The sequence below is a fragment of the Eumetopias jubatus genome, unplaced genomic scaffold (genome assembly GCF_037043125.1).
Source record: "Eumetopias jubatus isolate StellerSeaLion01/CBP00866 unplaced genomic scaffold, mEumJub1_p1.0 scaffold_9, whole genome shotgun sequence".
NCBI lineage: Eukaryota > Metazoa > Chordata > Mammalia > Carnivora > Otariidae > Eumetopias > Eumetopias jubatus.
This window is the reverse complement of record NW_028274815.1, coordinates 7,302,190-7,323,523: the sequence shown is the minus strand read 5'-3', so window position 1 is coordinate 7,323,523 and position 21,334 is coordinate 7,302,190. Positions and strand designations below refer to the sequence as shown.

At 46.0% G+C, this 21,334-nt stretch overlaps 1 protein-coding gene across 1 annotated transcript in view; it reads right to left on the bottom strand.

Moving 5' to 3' along the window:
- The window catches only part of ASAP2 (ArfGAP with SH3 domain, ankyrin repeat and PH domain 2), a 168,339-nt gene that overhangs the window by 33,941 nt on the left and 113,064 nt on the right, over positions 1-21,334 (bottom strand). The window contains exons 10-15 of the mRNA XM_088026308.1: positions 13,363-13,466; positions 13,200-13,269; positions 7,419-7,506; positions 3,377-3,425; positions 3,128-3,294; positions 812-945 (exon numbers count right to left, since the gene is read on the bottom strand). Coding sequence (XP_087882434.1) covers positions 812-945; positions 3,128-3,294; positions 3,377-3,425; positions 7,419-7,506; positions 13,200-13,269; positions 13,363-13,466 — 612 coding nt within the window. The remainder of the gene's footprint in view (positions 1-811; positions 946-3,127; positions 3,295-3,376; positions 3,426-7,418; positions 7,507-13,199; positions 13,270-13,362; positions 13,467-21,334) is intronic.

The following is a 21,334-nucleotide window of genomic DNA, read 5'->3' as shown; positions in this document are numbered from 1 at the left end:
TTCTGTCAAGACTATTGCTCTTTTCATTACAATCAACGGCAATCTGTAACCACTTAATGTTCACTGTCCAATGCCCAGCCCAATGCCAAGAGTTTCTAACGCTGCTTCCTGCCAGCAATTACAGACTCTGAAAACAGTCACAAAAGCTCCATTTTAGGTGGTCTCAAAACACCTAGTGTGATGTGCCTTTTCCTCAGTGGGGCCAGGCTCAAAACTCTGGACGTTTTATGACAGAAAGTGCTTCAGCCTCCCAGGATCAATGTAGATTGCGCTGCATGGCTTATGTGTTATCACTGAACCAGGAATGAAAGCTTTCCTTAGAAACAAAGGCAGTAAAAGCAAAGACCGGTGTCTCCCCCAAAGGGCGACAGTAAGGGGCTGAGGAAAAGAGCACTGGAGGCTTGAGCTTAGTGGTGACCACAGACTTGGCAGGAATCTGCGGGGGACTCCGGGGGAACGCGTCCTCGACTGTCTCGGGGCTCGGCGCTCCGCATGCAGTTAAGGAATGGGGTGAGCTAGACTACGCCACCGTCCTAGTCCGCGTCTCACAACAGTCTCAGCCCTCCTTTCCGTTTCACTTCACTTGATTTGTTTAAGAACCAAGTTTTATAACAAAAAGTGCCCTCAACTACCAATAGCCGAGGAGGAGGAATCATCACTGAGGTTCTAATTGCCCAAACTCATCTGGAAAAAATCAACAACCATCAGCCCAGTGGAATTTCAAGAAACCAAAATGGATTTGAATGCCAACATGAAAACTCAGCTTTCAGCTCATTCATTTCCATTTCAAAATCAAGGATCTGAGAATTACCAGCAGCTCAGATGTTCCTAAAACATCTAACGTGAGGGACTGCATCCTCGAATAGTGAACCCCGAGCTCCCGGTGGATTCCAGAGCACTCAATGCAGGTCAGGATGCCCAGATTGGTGGAAAGCCATGTAGGATCTGCCAAAGAGAACAGGGAAAATTGGAGCTTGCAGTAAGTAGCGGGCCGGGGTCACAACATTTTTCCTGTAGAGCTACGGCATGTGGAGTTTTGAGCACGAGCGTTTTCTCAATCCTTGACACAAGCTGGAGCTCTCATTCACCATTCACTCTGCATTAGCACCGATTTACACACAACACACACACACGCACACACACACACACACACGCACGTGTTTGCCCTGCATCCCCTTCCCATCCCTCCATTCTTTACTCAGTTGTCTTCACCACCCTTCCATTCATTAAGAACTCCCCAGGGACAGGCGTTGTAAACACACAGGACGCAGTGCCCTCTAGTGGACACAGGTCTCTGAGGGCCGTCCTGAGCACCCACCATGCCCATCGCCAACCTTGGTCAGACCAGCAAAGGGGAGAGAAAAACTACCACAGTAGTGCTGGATGGGGAACAGACTTAAAACGTGTCTCTGTGTTCGCAAAATACTAACGGTAAAACGATAGAGAGCACCTACTACGTGCTGATGCCATATTCTGTGCTCAGCACTTCGGGGGAAGCAGGAAGAGTTCTGATCCTAAGAGCTTTGGAAATTGCAGATACTGACATAGAATCCTTCATTTAGCACATACAAGAGCGCCAGCAGGTGAAGAGGTCAGCTGTCTACACAGTGCTCAGAGAGGAGAAGGGCCTTGCTGGAGGGGGTGTGGGGCCAGACAGCCCCCCCGCCTGTGCCAAGGCCCAAGGCCATGCTGATGCCCCGTCACCGCGCTGCTCAGAGCACTTACCTACCCCCTGCGGCATCCGACTATGCGCTGGCCACACAACAGACACCCAAGACATGCCTGACAGATGAAAGCTAGCCTGAAAATGGGGCATTCAAAATAAAGCCTACTCAAGCACGTTATCACTGCCCGTAAGTACCATTCTCTTTCCAACCACCTGCTGCCCTTGGAAACTCACAGCAGGGAAACAGCGTAACCTGGGTCATGAGATCACGGTCAAGTTCTTTCTTTAAATGTTTAATTATAAAAAGTTTTATCCCTTAGGAAATACTTCTGAGCATCTGTGTTTTCACTTCTACCCTTCTGCCAGGTAGGAGTATGTTTCGACTACTTTGTATCAAGTTTCGTCACCCACCCTGCAGCATTTGCAAACAGAAATGTACAAAGCTTTGACTTCTTTATGGGAGCGTTGTAAAAGTCCAAGTGCTGCACTGTCCTCATCTTTTCTTAAGAAAAAGCACGATTCACTACTTACCACTCCCTTCCTCGTCTCCTGCCAGAAGGTAATTTTTAATGAGTCTGAGACCCTGAGGGAGTTCCTCAAACTACCTCCAGATATACAGCCTTTGGGGCAATAGGAACCTCCCAGCAATTCTCAACTGCCCACTCTATTTTTGCTGTGTTGTTTTTGTAAGAACTGTCATAAAAAAAAAAAAAAAAGAACTGTCATAGAATGAGAGGAAGGAAAACGGTAACTGACCATCCCATGATCTTTCTCATTTTGTAAATGTCCAGAAACAGCTATTCCAAAGCTCCCTGGACCTCACAGCACCATTCCATCTTAGTCAGAAGAAATCCACTCCTTAGGCTTTTTAAAATACTAGGTATTAAAATCTACAATGATACTCTATGTCGATTAAAAAAATGAAGCCCCTGAGAGGTTTCATCAAAATGAAGAATAAACATCTCACTTCACAGAACATGCACCTGAGAGGGGCCTGAAAACATTCTCGGCCAGTTCCTTCATCTTCCATACAGGAAAACCGATACCCAACAAAGAAAGTGGCTCTCCCAGCATCACAGACTAGACAGCGGCTAGAACTTCTACAAAGTAGCACAAAGGGGGGATGGAGTAAATCCCGGGATAAGCCGCCCCTACACGGCCGCACAGCCAATACAATGAGCAGATAACCCTGGTTTCACCTGCCTTCTGTGCTTCCGTTTTCATTTCCCAAAAAAGCTTCTAATCTTTTCAGCTACATCAGGCCATCTTCGTGTGGCCCTGTGCGGGGCCCGGAGGCAGGCGTCTTCCCACCCTCCGCCCCCCAGCGGCCTGCACACAGCCCAGGACACAGCTGTGTAGCACCCGGGCACCGCCGCGTCTGCAGTGAAAAGGAAGATCTGTGACTGGTCTGTGAATCGGAATGAGATGTGACCATCCCAGAGCTGGGGGGGAGGGTGTCACCTGGTGCCCCGCAGTCGCAACACACGTCATTGCCCGTCATCCTCTGTACTTCGGAGATGATCTCCTTTGTCAGCTCTTGGACTATGTTATTTTCCCCGGTATTGTCATCCCCCTTAAATGCATTGTTTAAAGCTTCTTCTTTGCTGTTCTGCAGCACAGACATCCATCTAGAAAAATAACAGAGATGCTGTGTTAAAGCCCCAAGGGCTGTGAGGCCCCGGCCCCAAGGCCCACCTCCAAGGAACTTACATTTGACATTCCTGCTCATCCTCCGCTTGGAAGTGGTACGTCCTGTCGTCTGCACAGCAAGAGGAATTAGTCAGTTGTGAGCCTGCATGGTAATCCGCACAGGATTCCAGCAGAAAGTGGTTTATAATTAACCTTGGGAATAACAGCAACTCTCCGCTAGGAAATGAACCATCTCTAGAGAACCGAGCCCTCCCTCGTGTCCTTCCATGCCTTGCTTGCCCTTGCTCTGGGGGATTGTGGCTTTATCATCCAAATTCACAAAGCTGCCCTGCCCTCCATTCCAGTTCATAAAGAGATGAAGCTTCCCCAAGCTGAAGCTATTCAGGGATGGAAACCATCAACATCTTTTCAAAAGCTTTGTTTTTAACTTGCTACAAAGTTGGTCCCCCCCCCCCCCCCCCCCCCCCCCGCCAAAAGTAATTGTTACAGCCCTTCGAATAATAAAAGCCTGTCCTCATGAGTATCTGAGAAGTTTTCTGGCCTTCTTAGAAAGAGGAGGCATTCTAGCAGGCTAGCAGGCCGTGGGAGCGCTGTGTATTGCACGGCGAAGCAGGAGGGACAGCCAGGTGATGATGGGGCGTGAGACTGTAGGCTCACACACAGCCGTGTGCAAACACAGCAGCATCTACAAGGCTTGTCCCAGACTGCTGACCCCTGTGCACGGAGCAGAGAAGAGGGGCATGGACAGGATGTGTGCTATTCCTCCCAAAAGTGCAGAATCTCAGTCCAATTGTGGGAGAGCATCAGAGAAACCCAAGTTGAGGGACAGGTGACCAAAAAACTGATCAATCTTCTTCAAAACAAGTATTAAGATCATGGAAGACCAGGAAAGGCTCTGACATTGCTACAGCCGGTAGCAGGCGAAGATGAAGTAAAAAACGAACCACGGGATCCTGCAGGGAGTCCCAAGAGCCAGTGGAAATGCCAGAACCAGGTAAGACTCCTCATGAACAGCATCACCAATGTTGATTTCCGGGTTTTTTTTTTAAAGATTTTATTTTTTATTCGACAGAGAGAGACACAGCGAGAGAGGGAACACAAGCAGAGGGAGTGGGAGAGGGAGAAGCACGCTTCCTGTGGAGCAGGGAGCCTGATGTGGGTGGGGCTTGATCCCAGGACCCCGGGATCATGACCTGAGCCAAAGGCAGATGCTTAACGACTGAGCCACCCAGGCGCCCCAGATTCCTGGGTTTTGACAGAGTACACATGGTACAGTATACAGTACGGTAACACGTACTGTATACTACCAGACAAGCCATCAGGGGGCTGGTGAAGGATATACAGAGATTCTGTCTACAGTGAGTCCAAATCAAAGCCAAAAAGGAAAATAAATTTAAAACCAAACAGAACGAAAAAAGGGAGGAGATCCAACTTCTGCAGAGAGCAGATCAGTGACTGTCCTTGGGGACGCACAGAACCCTCTGGGCCCCTCTGAATGAGCTCACACGTCGTCTTCCAGCAGTGGTCTTCATAGCCCTGGAAGCAGGCTCGTCCTGAGCACGGCTCCCGGCGGGCTGGCTGGAGGGACACCGAGGCCCATGGAGGGCAAGCGTCAAAGACACCCACAGCTGAAGTATCTTCCTCACTGCCCATGATCATGCAGCTTGACTTTTATTTCCCCAACCACCCAAATGTTCGAAGAGCTCAAACGCATCTTCGTGCTACGTGTCTCAGTAGCCTGGCCAGCGGGTGGGGGAGGAACAGAGAGGATGACAGCCTCATGTCCCGACTCAGGCACGATCAGACATGACCCTGAGCCCCAGCCTTCTCGGGATGCTTGACAAATCAGGCTTCGCCGCTTGGCAGCATCTCCCTGGAGGACTCCTGGCCGGTTTTCAGGCTTCTCTGTGACAACCAAACCCACACACCACTTCAACAAAGCATTTTCACCACAACTACTCCTAGGAGAGTAACACCTTTTGAAAACTAGGATGAAAATATCATAGGCTTGGGATTCACTCTACCCACTACAGCACAGTGGGAAGAAGAAGAAAGAAGAGCTTTTTTTCAAAGAATGACAATGGACTCTGGCAAATTTACAAAAGTCCCTCAAATCGAATTCAGGAAGCCCTTCTTGGTATCAGAGGCAGGCAGCCCTTGCCTGAAGATGTTTATTATGCATTAGATAGTAGAGCAAAGATACTGATGGAATCTTGGAAAATGTTGGCTTGCCAGAGCGTTCACACGAAACCAGATTTACACAGGCCCGCCCTCCCACATGTCCACGGAATGCAATAATTCACGCTTGGTAGGGAGCAAGGCACACTTACCATCTTCTGACCCTCCTTAGTGCCTGACCAGTAGTTAAAAACGTGTAGATTGGGGAGTGCTTTGGGGTTGTCTACAAGTATGAAGTAAATGCCTCTGTGCCTCTCACGGGGGCCCCCACAGGGGTGCTGGAGGGAACAGGGCAAGCAGAGGGAAGTGTTCACCTCTGCCTCCCCGTGTGCGTGCAGCTCGGGCAAGCTCTGTTAACTACTAAGAGCCCATCAGGTCTTGAAGGGTGACACACTGCTTATCATGGGTTACTGCTTCAGAAAAAGGATGGCCTAAAGCCTCTAAGTGGTCCCCAGCCACTTGCTGACATCAGCTTATACCATCAAGGTCTCTCCCTTTACATAAAACTCTATTGCTCTCTGAAGGCAGGTAACCCCAGGAGCGATCCCATGTTATTTTTTTTTTAAGATTTATTTATTTATTTTAGAGAGAGAGCTCAGGGGTTACAGGGAGAGAGGGAGAGAAAGAATCTTGAGCAGACTCCCCACTGAGTGTGGAGCCTGACACAAGGCTTGATCTCATGACCCTGGGATCAGGACCTGAGCCGAAATCAAGTCAGATGCTCAACCCACTGAGCCACGCAGGCGCCCCTCAATCCCATTGTAAACTACGGTCAGTCCTGCACGTTCACACTGTCTCGTGTGAATGAAGGATCTGAGTGTACAGAGGGGTAAACACATTTGTGGCCCTCACGAGACTGAGTAGGGACACAGGGTTTGAAGCAGGATAAAGTCAATTTTTGTATTACAAATTAGTCTAGAATCTGAAGGACAGAACAATGCCCAAACCCTTTACACACATCACACTGCTCAAGGCTCTCCTCCGACTCAGTACGGTGCACATTACAACAGGGACAACCGGGTACAAGGATGAACGGCCATGGGCCTCCGTCTCATCATCCAGAGAAGTGGAGGTGGTAATAATTACCTCCTAAGCTTGCTATGAGCAATAAATCATATAAGAAATAACTTCCTAGCCCTCAGTAATATAATCCAGCAGACATCTTAAAAAGTAGCCACGTCATGCTCTGGATACTGAGGCAATTAAGACTGTGCTCATCTTCCTAAGATCACCTTCCTAAAATGCATGGTCTAGACTTTTCCTCTATAAACACAATTCTTGTGCCTAAATCCCTTGTGACCCCCTTTGAAAGGGGATCTGGCCTCCTTCCTCCCCACAAACTGTAACCCTGCCACCGAAATGTGCCATCAACAAAGGCCAATCTTGTTTCAAGACACACTAGTCCTTTCCTTTCTTAGGGATGCTGAGTAGACACTCGTAACAACAGATGGTTCTGTGGTGATTCTTTTGTATACACCACAAAAAAGAAAAGCATACAGAAGCAAAAAAGCAAACTCTGTGGTGGGGAAGACAAAACAATTTCAAAAACGAAAGTTTCTAGGGCTCTGAAGACCTTTCCACGTTAGTTGTGCAGCATTTCTAACATCACCCAAACCATGGAAGCTTTGACAACACAGAATCGTCCTTTTTTATAGTTAACTGAGGATCAGATTTTAGGCTCAAGGGGCTGATCTAGTATAATCTCCTTGTTTATGGGGGCCCATGAGGAGAGCAGGGCAGCCCTCAGCGTCACTTCCTAAACTGGAGGGACCGGCAAACAAACAGTTATGAGTGGAAAGAGGAAGCATGTATGTCATGTGAAGGCATTTCTCCTTGACAATCAATTCTTCGAAATGGGATTGAGGCCCAAGCAGAGAGTTGAAAATCATTTCTCTGTGGCCTAGCACCTGAGAAATAAACTTACGTGAAATAAGGTCAAAACACTTTTTCTCCTCAGGGTTGGTCTTCACTTGGCAGGTTAATAGGTTGAGCTTTGCAGGAGGCCGGTTAGCCTGTTTAAAAACAGAGAAATAGGGAGATGTGTGGGAAGGAGGGGAAAATCATATGGTATCATTTCTCATTAAAATACAGCAAGAACATGGGGCGCCTGGGTGGCTCAGTCTGTTAAGTGTCTGCCTTCAGCTCAGGTCATGATTTCAGGGTCCTGGGACTGAGCCCCGTGTCCAGCTCTGCGCCCAGCTGGGAGTCTGCTTGTCCCTCTGCCCCTTCCCCTGCTCCCATTCTCTCTCTCCCTCTGAAATAAATAAAATCTTTAAAAAAGAATACAGCAAGAACAGGATTTCCACTAGTTTGCAAAGATGGCTTGCAGAAGGCAGATTTTATGTAGGCAGGCACAACACAGCATGTCCTTAAATCTCAGCTCCCTGGAAGGCAGTTGCCACTTCCTGTGAGGGACACTTGGTGGCCCCCACACCTACTCAAGCCAGGGCACAAGTGATGCTGGCTTTGAGGCCGATGGCAGTGGGCTCCCTGAGATCAAAATGCTCCACGGCTAATGCTCTGAGACATTCTGTCCCAATTCCTACTGATGACACAGATGGTTGGCTGGGTGACTTAGGCACCAAGCTCAATTTCTGGTGATCTTAGAAGTGTTTTCCTGAGTGTAAACACTCACTTCCAAGAAAAGAAATCTCATAGCACAAAAATGACAGAGAAATTATTTTCCCTACTTTCTGAAGTCACAACAGGTAATAGATTGATAATTCTAAATGCTAACCATTTGTCACTTAAGTTTTAACAAAACCCATCTCATTCACATAAGGACCCCGAATCCCCCCAACACAGTGGCAACAAAAGATCACAATACATTTTTGTCAGAGAGATGTCAAAATGGGTATTTTATTTCAAAACCACCATAATTAGTCCAAAAAAAGCAACGATCAAAGGATAAGATAATTTTAGGGGAAAAAAAGTATCAATGGTAAAATGTCTCTCAGAAATTTTGGAGAAATCTCCAAATATGAATGGGCTTATCTTACCCACCTCCCAACCTGCTGAAGGAAAAGATCAAATAAAATGCCATATACTTCAACCTTTTATTCACCCTACCTGTGGCCACCAGCCGCATTTACAGGTTGTGAAAGCTTGGATTTGGCATTCATTGAGAAACACACACATGAGTATCCACACCTGGGCAGACCTGTGAGACCTTCATTTATAAATTCCATTCCACTAAACTCAGAGCAGGGGTAAGGGAGCATAGTCTCCATTAAAATAGGATGGATCCTTGCAGTGTGAACAGTTTGGGTTTGATAAAAGGAAGGTGGGGTAAAAACAGAAGTTGGATAAAAAGGGTAGACCAGACTCTCCTGGTCTGTAGCCATGTTGGGCTCATCTCTTATATGAAATTCACTGGATGTTCTCCACAGTCATAGATGCCTAACAGAATCCTTCAATCGTCAGAAATCAGTATTAAAAGACTTCAAGCTCTATCCAATCTTGCAAACCTTGACAATTCCAAGTGAAAGTACCATCAATCCAATTTTGGATCTTTACCAATAGAATTACCTGGCTCATCTAGGAACGAATACACCAAATGATCTATTTCTACAGCGCCAAGTGGTAGACCACACCATGATGCAACCACATACTTGACTGCATAAAGTAGTTGTCTACCTGTCACCTCCTGTGATCACACAACTATATATATATTTATCTAGGGGACGTTCCTGGCCTATTTCCAAACTGCTGGTGTCCACCGAGTCTTAGGCACAGGAGCAGTAAGAGGGGCTGGGGTATACAGAAACACTTTTTAAAAAAATTTTTTATTGTTATGTTAATCACCATACATTACATCATTAGTTTTTGATGTAGTGTTCCATGATTCACTGTTTGCTTGTAACACCCAGTGCTCCACGCAGAACGTGCCCTCTTTAATCCCCATCACCAGGCTAATCCATCCCCCCACCCCCCTCCCCTCTAGAACCCTCAGTTTGTTTTTCAGAGTACAGAAAAACTTTCATGCACAAGAAGATAATTCTGAATAAGAGTAGCTACATTCACTCAGCAATTAAAAACCATCATCATCATCATCATCATCATCATCATGATTTGCCTATAGGAGGCAGGTACTGTTCTAAGAATTTTTAATAAAATAACTCATTTAAATCTCCTAAACTGACCTTTGAGGTAGGAACTGCTCCAGTTTTATAGATAAAGGGACTGGCCCAGATAGACTAAGTAACGTGATGGATCTTACAGAGCTTGGGGGCAGTGAAGCAACATTTGAGCCAAGGGAAGCCTGGGCTCAGAGCACAAGCTCTTAACTGCAGCTCATGGATTTCCGTGGAAAGCAGAGGCACGGACCTGGACATACATACCTTTCAGTGCCACAAAGATGCAGAACTGAATTAAAACCACCCTCTAACTTGTATTCTTCCATTTTCCCCATGCCATGGGGAAAGCTGCTCATTCTTACCAAGATAGCTACCCTCAGAGACAGACTGTCCTTCACATGTACAAACACAAGACATGGGAAAATATTCAGTGCCTCTATTTGAAGTAGGAATAATTCTAAAGGCACAAATGTGGCTACATGTTCAAAGTAGTAGCTGTCAGAGTAGGTCCCCAAAACTCAGAACAGCTGATACTGCTTAAGATGTCAGCTTGCATGTTTTACATTAATAACTGTTTGCTATTTGTCCATCCAGAGTAAGGAGTAGCTGACACAAAAGCTGTAAGAAAAAATCTACAGGAGAAAATTTTTAGAGAAAACTCTATCCTTTCAATTCTCTCCCCTGCTGAAATTTGTGGGAAATGGTGTCGTCATTGATTTCAGCTATAGAACAGTTCTACCTAATGCATCAGATACCAGTGCTCTTTGACAGCTTAATTTGAAAAGCTCTGCCTTAACAGAAAGGATCGGGAAAGAGATCGATAGATTTTTGTGTTTGACTCAAGGCACTGATTATCAGAGCTCCTCTCACTTTAATAATGCCATTCTATTTTCTCCCAAGTTCTCAGGCCTTTAATAGGAAGTCTGTATTCTTTATGATTGATGATCATTAAAAAAATGAGACTACATAATAACCAGGGGACATTTCTTCCAGTTTAAAAAGTCTCCAGTCTTTGGCAGTGTGGCAAACTGATGCACTTGGCAAAGATGATACTCCATTAGTTATTTTGTCCCAAGAATCACTTTTCCCAGTGCCAGAAAACACAATCAACCTTGGCTAACAGGGAATACCAACTACAGCTTTCACTGAATTCATCCGGATGTTATCACCATCCCTCTGCTAGAATACAGGACACAACAGTCTCCTTTCCCAAAGGCTGCCAGCTTCCTAGGAAGAAACTGGTTTTCCAAATGGCACAAATACACCCCATGCTTCCACAATGTAAAGATCTGATTCCCCACTGAGCGCCAGATACCGCTCTTAGATCCCCATTTACTCCGTCAGGTCTTTGTGAACAACTGTCCTCTTTCCCCGGTGGTAAATTAGCCTACTCAGGGAGATGCTGGCTGCAAAGGTAAGATACACAAGGAGCCAAATCCAAACAAAGTCAAACAAAAAGGCATCTCTCAAATCCCTTTCTCGGCAGAGGTTAATTCACATCACTGCCCGTGAACACTGTGTGGGTGCAGTGGTGTGGTGTGGTGTGGTGTGGTGTGGTGTGGTGTGTGTGTGTGTGTGTGTGTTAGGGGGGCGGGGGAGTCTGCCTTCCAGAGCAAGCAGAATGCACACAGAATGAGGAGAAAAGGACAGCTCTGTGGTGTGTGTATAGCCCCTGCTTTAGTAACCCTCCGGTTTTCCTGGCAAGGCAGAGGGCCAGAGGCAAGGCTGCTCCCACAGCACCCAGCCCAGGCTGTGAAGGGCCTGGTGAGTCACAGAGAGAACGTGCAGAGATTCCCTAGACGGGGGTCCCCCTAAACACAAAGCACTTATTAAATATGCAAGTTGTGCTGTCAGCCTGCTAGTAAAGCTAGCTATAACTACCTGCCAAAAACTGGAGCGACCCATCAACATTTAAAGGAAACTGAGCCTCTGCATCTTCTGGGGAGAAGTAATGGAAGTGATGTGAGCCCAAGTTTACACTGTGAGCAAAGGATTACTAGGCCTGTTTTCATGTCTGTCTCGGAGGGAGAATGACTCGTTGGCTTAAGCCAAGGCTCTGGGTCTAGCAGAATGCTTTAATGAGGCAAATATACCAAACGACTTAAGAGCTGTAAAGAGGCACAAAATGAAAGTCTTACTCTGAAATTTTCTGCATGGAGGCAATAAACCTGAATTAAAACAAACAACTGAGTAGAAAACAATTTGAAAGCAGAGCACAGAGTCACAGGTGTTTGGAGCAGGGGTGGAACCTGGCCATCATCCAGTCTGTGGTCTTAATTTTAAAGAGGCATGGTGACTAGATAGATCGGCCTCCCTGAGTCTATAGCACCCCTCCCCAACGCTCAGGCATATGTCTATATGGAAAGAACATCACATCAGGATCCAAACTGCACAGTCCTGGGAGTGATGTCGTGACCACGAAGGAGGCCAGTGAAGGCTGGATTTTAGAAAAGAGAAATGATCTCTGTTTGCCCAGGCAAGGGACATATTCAATCCCCTAGGCCAAAGGTCCCAAGAGATCCCTACAGACACTGGATGTATGCTAGGGCCCAGTCTCTCTCTCTTCCCCAAGCAGAGTCAGTGAAAACGAAGGGGCCCCCAGGGGGACACAATCGAGGCTCAAGTGAGGTTTTACTCTGTTTCCTTATGCATGAGTCATGAGAAGAGCTGTTTCTCCGGAACTCACGTTGAGCTTTTACCCGTCTATAGCTGTGCTCCTGCCCATCTCCGCCTTTCACCAGGGGAACTGGTGGGAAAGGAGGGTTGGGGGGAATGACAAAGACTCCGGGTCATCTCTACTCCCATGCACTCACAGGACTGGGGCTGCTTGTATGCACATAGTACCAGGCCTTCTGCTTGGGAAAAGAAACGCTGGCCACCATCAGTGTTTTCATTAGTCCCAAAAGAGCAACAACTCAGGCTTTAGACATTTTCAAAAATGTCTACCAGCCTACGTGGTATTTACCAGATTCTGTCATACCAGGTAAGGCATGATACACCTAAGCCACTGTGGGAAAGAGCACCGCGGTGTGAAAGGCTGTGTTTGTAACTGTGCTTAAAATCCCTGGTCTGGGAGATAGATTAGTAAATCATTTTATTCAGATTGATTGGTTTTTCAATAGGCTACACATAGAGGCCTCCGTTTCTTGCAAGGACTCTTATACACAGGATGACAGAAAAAGGTCTTGATTAAGGTTGGGCGCAGTGTGTTAGATTTCTACAATACATGAGTGAAATCTCTCTTCTCTTGGATTTCGGATTCCCAGAGTACTGACCACCGAAATGCTTCCCCTTTAATGGAAAAGTAGGCATCTTCCCAAGCAGGGTGTTCAATTTCCAGACACAAAGACAGCTGGGAAGTGGTGGGCTGTTTGTTTCTGGAAGCCACTGGCGTCTAAATGAAGACTGCCGACCCAGTCAGGCAGTGAACGACACAAGGCTCTCCCCAGTTGGAGCAGCATCAACAGGGGGCAGGTGCACCACATCGAGAAGGACCCCAGATGTGCTCTCCTAGCTGGAGGGGCGGGGGTTGTCTTTAAAAGGCATTGTCAAGGCCTGATGGTGCCCAGCAGCTGGCATCCCCCACTCACCTCCCTGCAGCAGCCCCCGAATTAAAAGAGAATACTTACAGTGCCATGAGATATGGTCAGGAAACCATTTTTAACTGAACATTTCCTTTTCTGCCACACTTTTCGGATCCTTAGAGATAAATGGGAAGAAAAAATAAGAGTTGAGCAATTTTGGGCACAGGAGACCCATGCGCACGTCACCTCCAGCCCCACGGCCACTTACCCATCGCTCTTTTTATAGAGATTGCCGTTCCGCTCAGTCCCGTGCTCTTTGTTTCCCTGAGGCTGATGTAAACTATAGGCTGTACTCTGGCGAATTTGTGAATCCTAAAAATGGTCGAGAAGTTGCTTTTAATCCTGTCCAGATTCCAAGTTATAAAAAAGCCGTCCTTACATTTTTTTTTTAATTAGAGAAATGTCATCTATCGGCACACCAAAAAAAAAGGGGGGGGGCATAAAACTCATACCCAGGAATTCGTTAATGTCACCTGCAAGGCTGGAGAAGGAAATGTCAAACCAGCATCCCCCAACTGGCTGATGGAGAATGAGCTATTTGGAAGTTACAGATTTTACTTAAGTATGAGCCTTAAGTCCCTGATAATGGCAAGAAGCTCCTGGTGTGGCAAAAGCAGCCTCCAGAAGAAAAGTAATGTATGTGTTAGAAAAGGCAGCACTTTTAAGCAAGAAAAATCCCCAATGTTCCACCTCTTACTTGTCGGCAAGTTACTACGCTCCCTGCCTCAGTTTCTTCCTTGGAAAATAGGAAAACAATACCCAGTAAAATGGTAAATATAGTAAGGTCTAAGTAAGAGAACACGTGTGAACACCCGGTACATACCAGGTGTTGGCACAATATTCCCCTCCTGACCCATCAACCCAGCAAAGGGGCCAAAGTACTGAACCCAACCGCCTCAGCCTCAGGGCAGACCATCCACTTAGTCAGTGGAGAATCTGCCACAGTTGGAAACTCCAGTCTTCAGCTACCCCGGGCATCCAATGGGCGCTCAACTATTGAACAGATGATATCAGAAGCCCCGAGCCGAGCATGGAAAGGAGCTGTCCATACTACAACTGGAAATTCTGGCAGACGTAGGAAACGGGGGAGCAAAACATGAACAGAGTTCACAGGCCAACGGTTTATTGAGAAGCTCCCAACCGCTCCATTTCGTAATGGAGGAAAACACGATGAAAATAAGTGATTTGGTTAAGATGCAGAGCCTGTTAGGGCCAGAGAGGAGAATGGAAGGGAATTCCAACCTCCCCCTCGATGCTCCTTCCATGTGCCCTCACCAGAAGATGTCCCAAGACACAGTCTCATCTCCACCATCCTTGGGGAAACTAGGCACTGGCTAATGAAGAAAGAACTAATACGTGACAGTCAAAGTGATCCAGACCAAGAACACAAGTACTCTAGAAGTGAAGGGCCAAGTGGAGGAAGCTGCAGGAGTCTGGAGGGACTGAGTTTTCAAGACGAAAGCAAGTAGAGATGGAGAATAAGGGGAGAGTATCCAAGGCAGTTGGGACAACACACAGATGCATGGAGAGGAAAGTGGTGGCTGTGGTCATCCTCTGTGGATATCAGGACAGCTAGTGTAGCTAGATAAAGTGGGCCAAGTGGTAGAAGGGACAGACAGACTTGAGTCAGAGTTACCGACTTCATCTGAAGGCAACAGTAAGCCACCTCACTTCTTGATAGTTTTAAAGGTTTTTGAAGCATAACATTTTAAATTTTGATGAAATTTATCTATTGCTTCTTTTGTCATTTGTACTTTAGATGTCACATCTAAGAAACCATGGCTTACTCCAAGATCATGAAGAGTTATACCTATGTTTTCTTTGAAGACTCTGAGTTTCAGCTCTTATACTTAGGTTTCTGATCCATTTTGAGTTAATTTTTGGTTATGGTGTGAGGTAGGGGTCCAAATTCATTCCTTTGCTTGTGGCTATCCACTGTCCCAGCATCACTTGTTGAAAAGACTATTCTTTCCCCACTGAATTATCTTAGCACCCATGTTGAAAAAACAATTGGCCATACGTATAAGGGTTTATTTCTGGACTCCCAATTCTGTTTCACTGATCAGTAAGCCTATCCTTGCAGCAGTACCACACTGTCTTTATTATTATAGCTTAGTGGTGAATTTTGAAATCAGGAAGTGTGAGTCCTCCAATTTGTGTTCTTTTTCAAGGCTGTTTTGACTATTCTGGGTCCCCTGCATTTCCTTATGAGTTTTAGAATCAGCTTGTCAATTTCTGCCAAAAGGTAGGGGAGAATTTGATACGGGTGGCACTGAATCTGCAGATCAGTAAGGGGTGGCCATCTGAACATTAAATCCTCCATTCCATGAACATGGTCTGTCTAGCACAGGCATTTTGTTTTGTTTTGTTTTTTTAGCACTGACTTTTTAATTGTGAAATATATATGGGACTACTCTGTAAATAAGGAAAATCAAAAGAAAGTCTTGATCTGAGAAATCAATAATGTGCTCAAGCATCCCATTATTGAATTGACAACAGAGCCTAGACAAATAGACCCCAAAATAGGAGAAACATCCTCATTCTTCACAGAGAGTTCACGCAGCACTCCTGCCTCTAGACAGGCAAACAACTCATTCATCAGGAGAGGATGGTGCCAATTTCCACACTCTCTCGGAAAGGCAGAATATTAGCACTAGAAATCTAGAGCAAACCCAGCTTTATGCATCATTGGGAATAAATGCAGTGGAGGAGAAACAGAGAAGTGCTGCTCACCTATACGAATCCCTGTGAAAGACTAAAAATAAACCTGTCAAAAGACTAAATTGCACAACCAAGAAATACGACTATTGATTTAGGGAGAAAAAAAAACCCTGCACAAAGTAAGTGGTGGAATCATGTGACAACACTGCCAAAAGTGTTCATGCCAAGCATATTAATCAGAATGCTCACAGGCCTTATGAACAGGATAAAGGGCATTCCTCTTTTCAACAGAATCAGACCCTTTGCCAGACTTTAAGGAAGAAATTATGGTTTTATTCTTTAGACCAGACATTTCTTGAATCAATTAAAAAGTGGAGGCAAATCTGAAGCCAGACAATTTAAAATGTGTAAATAAGAGGAATATATTCTATTTGACATAAAATTGAATCTGCTTTAGAACTAATTATTTCAGCATCTTCAAGGTGACTTCTAGGTGATCCAACAAAAACAGCCTTTCTTCACCGCTCACAGAGGTATTTTATACAATACCTGATCAGGTGAAGGGGTGACAAATGAAGTCTGCCTTTTCACATAACCAAGACTGCAACTCAATGGAATACAATCCAAGAGAAAAGAGCCTTTACTTCTGGGAAAAAGAAGAATCTAACACACAGAGAGGTGACTGGCTGGGGGCTGGGGTATCCACGTTACCCTGACTCTTGGAGACTCTCCATCACACTCTGCACTTCCTAGAAAAGCCAAGGATGCCCAGGACTTGACTGAGCGAGCCTCATAATGTGGAGACTGTCCCTGTGTCTGAAGCACATAGATTAAGTAGGCATTTTATGGACCTTCAGAAGGCTCTCTTAAAGTTTTTTCAATAAGCACATATCCTCTATCCTGTGACATCCAGGCAAGTTCTCAGACCCCAGGAACCATCCATGACCCTAAAGTTTATGTGGCCATATGAAGTATTAGGCATTGGGTCCTGCCAAGACAGAGAATGCCCAGATGAGCAGCAGATTTAATATCTGAAACTTTCAGGAACAGGGGAAAAAAGAGTGATGATGTTGCATATGTTATACATATAAAGATCTACTCATTACATCAAAAGTATCCCTGAGCTCCCTAAGACCCTAGAACATCATAAAAACTTACACACTTTTGGGGCGCCTGGGTGGTTCAGTCGGTTAAGTATCTGCCTTCAGCTCAGGTCATGATCCCAGGGTCCTGGGATCGAGCCCCACGTTGGGCTCTCTGCTCAGCGGGGAGTCTGCTTCTCCTTCTGCCCCTCCCCCTGCTCGTGCATGCGCTCACGCTCTAATAAATAAATAAATAATCTAAAAAACAACAACAAACTTACACACTTTATCTATCTACCTCTTAGAAAGCCTGTATTCAGACAATTCTTGTGATAAATGGATTGCCAAGGAGTCACCCCTGGATGCTTGAAGTTTCTCTACCAAGGGAGAGCTGTGATGTCCAAGTATGTCCCACATATGTCCAAGTACCTTCTCGGGGTACGACAGGTGTGTCCACTTACATGGACACAACCAAGAGCTGGGGGCTTTGCTAAGCAAGCACTAAGCCATGGTCTAAGAACAGTGTTTTCAAATCTCATTACCACACATTCCCCATTATTTCTGGATATTTTTTAAAGAAGATTCTGTCTGACACAAGGTATTATTAAAGTCATATAATCTGGCTAAAGAGAACAGGCTTGCAGTGGAATAGACCAGGGTTCAAATCCTGGCCCTGACACTACTGAGTGGGCTCCAGCAAGTACACTTTTCTCCTCTCTCAGACTTAAGTTGTAAATGTGGACTAATACCACCTGCCCTGCAAGCCCGTTGTCTGGATTACTGGTCACAGTTATCAAGTACCCGGAAAAACCTGAGAAATAAGGCAAGTAGGCATGGCCAAACCAGAGCAGACCCCTGAGGCAGTGAGGGGACAGGAAGTGAAGTGTGGATGAAGGCAGGCAACTGGGGAAGTGGGAGAGCCAGGGGTCAGGAACGGGGGGGGCCAGTCTATGTTGGGGTGTGACGGCTCCCAAATCAGAGCGGGGAAGAGGGTCAAGTGGGCAGAAGAACAACCTATCAGAGACAACACCACCAACAGTCACTGCTGTTCAACCAACAAGCGGTGGGAATTAGGTATTTTTTGGTTCACTATGGTTCTTCAGCATCTAGGAGCACAGTATCTGTTGAATGGACGAACTAACTAGAACCTGTTTGTCAACACAATGTGTGGAGTGCTTTATAGAGACTACCCTCCGGATCTCCTAACAACTCTCTGAGGTGGCAGTATCATTCCTGTTTTACAGATGAAGAGACCAAGGCGTGGAGAGATCAGGTAACTTGCTCCACGCCATCCTAGTAGGAAGTGAAGACCTACGATTAAGTCATGCTCTTCTGCTCTGCTAGACAGTTAACCAGGTGAATTTTCTGTCCTGGTCAGAAGCTGGCCCACCTGCCCTACCCACCTGCTGGGACTCCACTAACTGAATCATCCTCCAAATCCTCATTCCCGACATACTAACCCACCTAGCACACATACCCATCTCCTACACAGGGGAGACACCCCTTCTGGGAGCTGACCTCCACTGCAGTACTCATCACACTGTACCCCAATTTTCTGACCCTACTCCCAGGCCGTGAGCCCTTTAAGAGGTGAGAACTGTATCTATCTTACTCTGTTTGTGCAGTGCCTGGTCTAGAGTAACTACTAAGAAAATGGGGGTTGAGGGGCGCCTGGGTGGTGTAATCAGTTGAGCATTTCAGCTCAGATCACGATCTCACTATCATGAGATGGAGCCCCGCATCAGGCTCCGTGTTCAGTGGGGAGTCTGCTTCAGATTCTCTCTCCCTCTCCCTCCTGACATGCTCTCTCTCTCATAAATAAATCTTTAAAAAAAAAGAGAAAGAGAAGAAGAAAATGGGAGTTGAATGTGTGACTCAATGAACAAGTCTTCATGAAGGGCGAACTGAAGGCCAGTCAGGCCACTGGGAGCTTGGCAGAAGAGAGACAAGGAAGTGAACACCTGGCCAGAGGGTTGTGATTGAGGACAGATTTCGGCATGATAAGATACACAAGCCTAGATCAGAAAAGCCAGAGTCGGAAGAGAATTATCGCTGTCACGGACCTCTGCTCCCTGGACAGCACATACTATTCAAACACATTCCTACCAGACAGGGACACTTGAAAAGTGGGGAGCACTGGGGCATCTGGGTGGCTCAGTCGGGTAAGTGTCTGCCTTTGGCTCAAGTCGTGATCACAGGGTCCTGGGATCAAGCCCCGCATCGGGCTCCCTGCTTAGCGGGGAGCCTGCTTCTCCCTCTGCCACTCCCCCTGCTTGTGCTTGCCCTCCCTCAAATAAATAAGTAAAATCTTAAAAAAAGAGAAAGAGAAAAAGAAAAGGGAGGAGCATAAAGCTGACATGAAGAGAAACCACACTTGAGATGTCCAAAGTGGGAAAATCATTGTGGTTTCAGCACTCAAGCCTACCAACACCAGCTCCCAGAGGCTGAGTCCTCCCACCAGAGGGATGAGTCTGGGTTCTCAACAGCGAACAGCAGAGAACCCACATGCCAACAATGAGGTTTTGGCAGAGAATCTGCCAGCACTGCAATGGGATCTGTCCCACAGGACTCCACTGAGATGGGACATACATGGGATGGGGAAGCAGAAGGCTCATGCAAGAATGAGCAGTATTGGAGGGCTTTAACTTTCTCAGATGTTAAAACTATGGTGCATATATAGTAGTCACTGCACAGTTTTTTAATTCTTCTATAAGTCTGAAAAAATTCATAATAAAAGTGGAAAAATCAAATACCAGAATCTTTGTTACAGACAGCAGAAATATCAAAAAATACAAAATGCCAGTGAGGTATGGGGGCACTGGGATCATAATGGCACAGTCTCCTTCCCAAAATGTAGCTACAGGGTGACAAAGAGAAGCAGCCCAAAGCCTCCATATGTAAGAGCCACGTTCTTCACTTAGATCAAATGACTGACGTTTGAGATTTACAGGAAGGAAATAGGACAGCGGCTCGCACCAATCATCAATGCAGTTTCCTTGGGGCACGTTACCTAATTTTTATGAACTGAAATTATGTAGTCGCTTAACCAACTAAGCCACCTAGGCACCCCATGAACTGAAATTAGGCAGTAAGAATTTTTGTAAATATTAAATAAAAACTATCAACACCTTCAGCTAAGTCAGAGAGAGAATCCAAAAAAAAGGGAATGAGAGCTAAACAATGAGTGTCCAATGTTCAATTCTTGCTGTAACTGGAAGAGACAGAACCCCAATCATAAAAAGCATTTAATAATATATAAAATTCCACTTATGCACATTTGCTTCTTACTGGCAACTGTGTTCAGAGACCATCCACTCTATGGAATACCGTCATCAAAAAGCAATGCAGAGCATAATACAACATCCAGTATGACACAACCACGACCAAGAAACTGGAGAGTTCCATATTTGGGCAGAAAGCCAAAGAGGAGCAGTAAAGAAGGTTCTTATGATCCCTCTGTGCAGTTGTGGGCAGCTGGGCTGGTCAATAAAAACACACAAACACAACAAACCGTGAAGACTTCTGGTCTGTGCTGGTAGATTTGTTATATTTTTCTGCAAAGCTATAAATAACCAGCTGACAATAGCCAGTTTTCTCAAACCTCCTAACTCTGCACAGCCAAAGTAAACAGGGCCTTTGCACTGCGCCCAGAGGACCACTCAACTGCACACTGTGCTCTCCTTTATTATAAACCTGAGCTTCGCTTTGTGGGTTTGATACTCCTTTTCAGACAAGAGCGGCTCTCGACCACTCCCAGACCCGTGCTGGGAAGCCCGCTGCTTTGATGGCATTGGGGCTCCTACACCTAACACCACCTCTTCTAGTTAAACCTAAGCCACTGTTTTCTCCATACTCCAAGTTCTTTTTCTCCTTCTTATTTTTCTGCTTATCATCCACGTTTGGGAATATCAAAGCATCAGGATCTATATTCTCCAGACTGGGAGGAAGCCACCAACCCGTGGGTAATTTCAAGCACTCACATATGACCTCAATCTGCCAATCTCTCGCTTAGCTGACCCACATTACCCAAAACCTAGTAAACGAGCAATATGGTCCTACAATGTCATGGCTGGTGAGGCACAGAAGGCAGGAGGGCATCCTCAAGCTGCTCAAGGTCTAGCTAGAGAAAAAGCATCTGTGCACTTGAAGACACAGCCAATAACCCATAAGGAGTATGTCCTGATTGAAATAACTGGAACTCAGATCACCGGGGCTGGGGTGAGCAGAGGCAGGGCTGCGGGTGGTTGAGAAGGACATGAAGAATTCAGCTAGACAGCAGGAGGGGAGGGAGGGCGTGAGTCGCTCTGCTTCCATGAAGGGACAACAGCAAATGTATAAACCATAAACTTGGAAATTTTCCATTCAGTAATATTTGAGAATCCAAATTCTTTACCCTTTAATAAAACCCAGAGAAAGGGTTAAAATTAAAAATGCTAC